This window comes from Ricinus communis, chromosome 1, assembly GCF_019578655.1.
Source record: "Ricinus communis isolate WT05 ecotype wild-type chromosome 1, ASM1957865v1, whole genome shotgun sequence".
Lineage (NCBI taxonomy): Eukaryota > Viridiplantae > Streptophyta > Magnoliopsida > Malpighiales > Euphorbiaceae > Ricinus > Ricinus communis.
Window position 1 is genome coordinate 465,760 of NC_063256.1, and position 6,207 is coordinate 471,966.

At 31.6% G+C, this 6,207-nt stretch overlaps 1 protein-coding gene across 5 annotated transcripts; it reads left to right on the forward strand.

Annotated features, from left to right (window-relative positions):
* The first annotated feature begins 1,307 nt into the window (after positions 1-1,307).
* On the forward strand, positions 1,308-5,734 carry LOC8265782 (COP9 signalosome complex subunit 7). Of its 5 annotated transcripts, none has more exons than XM_048372444.1 (9): positions 1,308-1,756; positions 1,870-1,945; positions 2,962-3,050; positions 3,533-3,709; positions 3,991-4,035; positions 4,141-4,211; positions 4,597-4,735; positions 5,122-5,227; positions 5,431-5,734. In XM_048372444.1, the coding sequence occupies exons 1-8, from the start codon at positions 1,598-1,600 to the stop codon at positions 5,191-5,193; spliced, it is 828 nt and encodes a 275-aa protein (XP_048228401.1). In that variant the 5' UTR covers positions 1,308-1,597; the 3' UTR covers positions 5,194-5,227; positions 5,431-5,734. The 5 variants fall into 5 exon arrangements, with proteins under 5 accessions (XP_048228401.1, XP_048228396.1, XP_048228400.1 ...); XM_048372439.1 differs by having other exon boundaries at positions 1,309-1,756; positions 5,139-5,227; XM_048372443.1 differs by having other exon boundaries at positions 1,313-1,756; positions 5,119-5,227.
* Positions 5,735-6,207: the final 473 nt, after the last annotated feature.

Here is a 6,207-nt window from a genome sequence, read left to right on the forward strand (position 1 = left end):
ATTCTTTATTTTTATACTTACTTCATCATTTAATGATTGAGTCATCTCGTAAAATTTTCTTATAGAAATAGCACAAAACATTCCCACTATTTATGAAATTAGAATTTATCAACTTATGATTTTCTTTTTATTCGAACATAATATTTAATATTTATAAGCAAAAAATATATAGAACTAAATTAGTATATTTATCTTTAAAGTATAAATATAATTTAAATTTAAATTTATAAACTGATGTATCCATTTATTTACAATCTGCTTTTAAAAAATATTTTAACATCTAACAAATAGATTTATATTTAGATTTAACTAATATTAAAATTACTATAATTAACTATTTAATTGGTTGGACAGTCATTTTTATAAATTTTTTAATGTTATTATTTTTTAATAATATAAAATCTCTAACAATTTTTTATTAAAAATTTAATTTTTTTATTTTTTAAAAATCGAACAAAACAGTACCGTAATAATGTATAAATAAATATCTCATTATATTAAATTTTATTATTTTTATATATTTTATAATAATTATTAATAAAATATTATCTTTCTTAATAAAAGTAAAATTTTAAATTTATCCTTTCATTAAGAAAGAATTTTTATTTCAAACTATTTAAGAAAACAACATAAAGAATATGAAGTAATCAATTATATAATTAAAATTGAAGTGTTTTTAATCCATCTAATTCCGCACATGATCAAAATTTTAAATATTGTTAAACTCTTAATACTACTATGTCATGTTTTTAATAATCTATTAGAAAATAACAAATTATTCTTTATTAACAATTATTTGAAACGCAAATGATAAATTTTATATTATATATATATATATAGGAAAGTAAAAAATATTATATAATATATATTTTTTAAATAAAGATATATGATTTCTTATATAAATGTGTAGAAAAGTGAAAAATATTATACAATACATAATTTTATATACAGATTTTTATTGTCATTTTAAAGTTTTTAAAATTTTCAATTAATATTATTTTTATATTAAATTATTATTTTAAAAATAGAATTATCTATTAAGTTATAAATTATCAAATTAACCAATATAATATTTTTTTAAAATATAATTTATTTATTAAAAATTATTTTATTTTTTATACAATTAATTGAAGTTAATTTAAATGCTAAATTACACAATCAAAAAATTTGTTATTAAAAATCTATATTATGTTAATATAAAATTATAAAATTTTAATAATATTAATAAAAAAAATTAGAAAAATACAAATCCTAAAAATAATAGAAAAAATATGCATACCCTTCTTTCTTTAATACCTTTTCCTATAATATATATTTACAGAAAAAGCAGAAACATACAACACGTCATAAATAGCTGCAGAAATAGCAAACCAGGCGGTGTCCACCGGACAGCATCCTCCTCTTACCGTGACTTGCCGAATCACACATTTGAAAGCAACCTAAACCCTAAAATCTTTACTTTCTGAATTCACACTATCCAATCCCTAAATTCCTCTGTCAAATTTGTTACCCTTTGAGTCCTGAGTCCTTAATTTTTCATTAACCACTTCAATTCGTTTACTGCTTGTTTTCTTTTTTTGGCGTGTAATTATTGAAGATGGAGATCGAACAAAAACAAGCAGAGCTAATCGATCACTTCGTTAAAATAGCATCAGCTCTTAAAGGCTCAGCTCTTGGGCCCGTTATCGTTGAAGCCACTTCTCACCCTTCACTCTTCGCCTTCTCCGAAATTCTCGCCGTACCTACTGTTGCTGAGGTCAGCATCATGTCCACTTTCCGTTTTTTTCAGTAATTTGATTCATGTCCCGTAATTTCCCAATTTATGCTATTTATGAATTTGGATTCAGAATTAATTATGGTTCTTTGCAGCTTGAAGGAGTTGACAATTCCGTTTACCTTGATGTGCTCCGGTTGTTCGCACATGGCACATGGACCGACTACAAGAGTAAACTTACTCTCTATTCTTTTTCTTTGTGTTGCATCTCTCTGTAGTAGTTGGTTATGACATTGACACCTGAAGCTTAATTTTGATGAAAACTTATGTCAGATGCGCTTTATTTATATTCTTGTGAATTAATTGTTGAGATGCTGTGTTCTTAAAGGGATCCAAGATTTTTGGGCTGGCAGACTTTTGCTAGATTAGTTAGTACAATGTATGGAATATAATGCACTCCCTTTTTCAGATGCGGGAATTTGATTTTTGAGTGTAACTATAGGCCCTTCTAATGACTGGGCTAGGCTTAAAGAATTAGGATGTGCTTATAATGATTTGTGGCCATTATCCAGTAACTTTGTGATCACCTTGAAACAATTAGATGACTTTGTAGTTTCCTTTTCGATCACAAGCAATAAGTGAGCTGTACTCCACCCCCAATCTAGTATTCCTCCATTTAACTTGCTTTCAGCTTATCTGATTTTCTAGCTAGGGTCTGCTCATGTCAAGCACAACAACAGATCTTGGCTGAAAAATGTGTTTTCCAAATTTGTATGGTATCTACCCAGGGCAGCTTGCTTGAAATCTATCTTTTAATCTGAGAGAGATGCTTGAGGAACCATGACCTTTCAACTACTTTCGTGTCAGAGTGCTATTTTTTTACTGGCATTTAAGAGATCGTGTTATGGAATTTAGACACTCGTACTCTTATCCGACTGGTTTTCCATTCTTTGTTTAAAATGGGAACCAAATATAAAGTGAAGAAGTAATTGAAGCACAGTTTGAGAGGGAAAAATTGGCTATTAGAAAGGAAAATGCAGCAAGCATAAAATTTTATAGACGGTAATCCATAAGGTTAATGTGTCATGAATAGTCAATAGCAGTGACATGTGCAAGTATATATTTCGTCTTGTTGCCAGGATATTATTTTATTGTTCAGTTGGATCACTTGAAAACAAAATCTCTCACTCTTGATTATGGTTCTTCTTGAAGACACTTTATAAATTTGGTGTACCTTAACTTTACAGATAATTCTGGTCGTCTTCCACAACTGATACCTGATCAAGTACTCAAGCTTAAACAACTCACTGTCCTAACACTTGCTGAAACAAACAAGGTAACTTTCCTTTGATTGGGAGACCTTCTCTTAGTACTAGATATACCTATGTAAGTAGTTGATGAACCTGTCTAACATTTAACATGCAATAATATGATGACTAAGAAACTTTTGAATGAATTAAATGGCACAAGGAGGATATATTCTCATCAGTTAAAACTTAAAAGCAAACTTGAGCCAGAATGCAGACTAGTTTTCTCAATTAGTAATTGTTTGAGTCAGAATATGATCTTGGCTGTAACAGCAGATATGGTTGAATCACCCAAATTTTATTTGAAGTAGAATAAACTGGTTGAGAGTCTCAAATGTCATAAGCTTGATAATTGAAAATGCTGAATCTACAATATGCTTGTTGATTTATTGGTGCCTGGATGTGAGTGATTAAACAATGGCACCTTCATGTTACAAACAGTAAATGGATCATATTATATATCTAGACTTTGTATGATAAGCATTTATGATTTTGATATTTTATACTGTAGGATCTTTCTTTCTTGTTCTCTACTCAGAGCCATGATAATTCAACTTGCCTGTCCCATGAGCTTGCTATGATGTTTGTCCTTTTCCAGGTGCTACCCTATGATCAACTAATGCAAGAGCTTGATGTTACAAATGTTCGTGAACTTGAGGATTTTCTGATCAACGAATGCATGTATGCGGTATGTCTGCACAGCTGGATTAAATGCTTGCCCATTTCATGACGCATGCCCTTTTTCTTTTTCCAGAATAAAAGAATGTTTGGGTATCAATCATGCAAGTGAAATACATAGATAAAGATTTGAATTTGTTGACTACCTTTACCACACACTTATTATGAAAATTAGTTTTTAGTTGTTTTTTCTTAATTCAAGGTTAGAAGTTCTGCTATCGTACTTGATAAAATGAGAGATATCAATGAAGAACATGCTGATCATTTTCTTTCTCGCCTTTGTTATTTCAGGGAATAGTTAGAGGAAAGTTGGACCAATTGCGAAGATGCTTTGAGGTCTGTCAATGCTTTGATCATATTACCTTTAAGCCATTGCTGTCTCTATTTCCCCTCATTAATTGCAAGGCTATTGAACATTTTCTAGTATTATGGGAAATATAGGTTCAATTCGCAGCTGGGAGGGACTTGAGACCTGAACAACTCGGGAATATGTTACAAACACTATCAAACTGGTAAAGTCTTTGGTTCAGTTAGTATCTTTTACATTTTCTCCGACTTTGGTGTGTTGTTCTTCTCAATGCAAAGAACTGTTGTTATCAGTTGAAATAGAGGAAAATCTGTCCTTAGAGATTTAAATACTCATTTCACCTTCAATTAATGAGCATGACAAAGCATGCTAATTTTCTCTAGTTCTTCGAGTCTCTGAGCTAATTATACTAGCCTCTCTTTAGCAAATTGTATTCCACCATAAAAAATTTCCACCATAAAAAATTTCCAGTCAGTTATCTTACTTTTTTCCTAAAAGAAATTACCATAAGACATTGTATTCGAGTTTCCATGTTGCTGCTAAATTCATAGGTGGCAGCATTATCTAACTTAATCCTGATGGATATATAGGTTATCTACATCAGAGAATCTACTTGTCTCAATTCAAGAGAAGATAAAGTGGGCTGATACTATGAGTGAATTGGACAAGAAACACCGAAAGGATGTGGAAGATAAGGTTGAAGAAGTGAAAAAAACCCTCTCCCTCAAGGTCAGTTGCTTCCAGTCATATTCCAAATTTTGTTTGTTTGGCACTAAAAGGCACAAAGTGCGAGTTCTTTTCATCCTTCCATTCTAATACTCATCTAGTAATGAAATATCCAGAAAATATACTAGTTAATAGGGAATGACAGGAGGGTAAATGTATCACACTTCTTTTCTTCTCCTCACCTCAGAACTGTTTGTTTTAAGATATTGGTTGAAAAGAAGTCAATAGATTGATGCTCAAATTTGGTGAATGAATATGGGTCGGGTATTTATTGTAAGGATGATGTTCTTGAGTATGGATGTAATTTCTATGATGTTAATAGATGAATGGGTATTTATCTGTTTCTGGAGTATGTTGGTCGATGTGTCTTACTTACATTGTGGCAGAAGTTACACACTGTAAGCAGGCCGACATTGAGTTCAGAGGGCATGAGGAGATCTACTCTGAATCTAGTGGAGTGATGGACTATGAAGAAGACCGAAGTCGGCCCAAAAGGTTTACAACTTTCTTTCTCTCTCTCTCTCTCTCTCTCTCTCTCTCTAGAGCTGGAAATGCACTTGCAGTTAATTGATGTGTTAAAGAAAAATTGATGTCTCATTGCACGTATGCTTCTCCTTGGTTAAATTTGTGGTAGATGGAATTAGTACTGTTAAATGTTCCATTTTATTGCTTGACTGCTGAGTTTGGAAAAAATGCAGGAGGCGGCATCCAATATCCTGAAAGTATAGATAGATCAAGGAACTCATTTGATGGGTTTTTAGGCTACATGCCGGATTTTTATTCATGGCATTGAAGCAACAAATGATTTCTGCTTTGTGGCAACGATGCTTCCTCAGACAGTGAAGTTTTCATTGTCAATTTAGATTGATATTTGAAACCTGTTACCTTGTTTTGAACCTACTGTTAATTATATCGAGTAAGAAAGAAAGGACCAGATCTGGTGGTGCGGCTGAAATTTTCATAGTCAGAAATTCAATATTATGATTTCAATCTTCCTGGTTTTGATGCTTGTCCTTTAATTTGTGATGGAAATAGTTGCGAATGTAATTTAGAGAATGAAACGTGAAAAGATCTCTTTTGTGGTAAAAAAAGGTTTATTGCACTCCTTAAGAGTGGTCTCTTTTCTAGTGGAAATATCTGGGTATCTGATAATTAGCATGGTATACCCGTTGAAGCTTCGCCTCCTGACAGATTCAGTTTGTTCGAATTTTATTCACTGGTTTGTTATGCCGAAACCTAAATGTTAAGTCCAAATGCAGTCATGAATCAATAATAATGCGTCAGAACTCTATTCGTAGAGCTATCTTTTTCAGGGTTGTGATAGTTGGAGGAGGGCTTCATTTTAATGAGCAATTGTGCGTCCGAAGTGGAGTCGGAAGATTTAACTTGGATGCCTGGCTTTGGATCGAGAATACGACATTCAAATTGTTGTCTTTGCAATTTTATCGTCACTTCTTCCGCATTTCTCCTTCATA

What these genes read in the sequence shown, in the direction of transcription:
- LOC8265782 (XM_048372439.1), top strand. Translation starts at nt 1,598, where the DNA reads ATGGAGATCGAACAAAAACAAGCAGAGCTAATCGATCACTTCGTTAAA. An exon ending in CACATGGACCGACTACAAGA is followed by an intron (nt 1,946 to 2,961) that starts GTAAACTTACTC and finishes TTAACTTTACAG; the next exon opens with ATAATTCTGGTCGTCTTCCA. An exon ending in AATTGCGAAGATGCTTTGAG is followed by an intron (nt 4,036 to 4,140) that starts GTCTGTCAATGC and finishes TGGGAAATATAG; the next exon opens with GTTCAATTCGCAGCTGGGAG.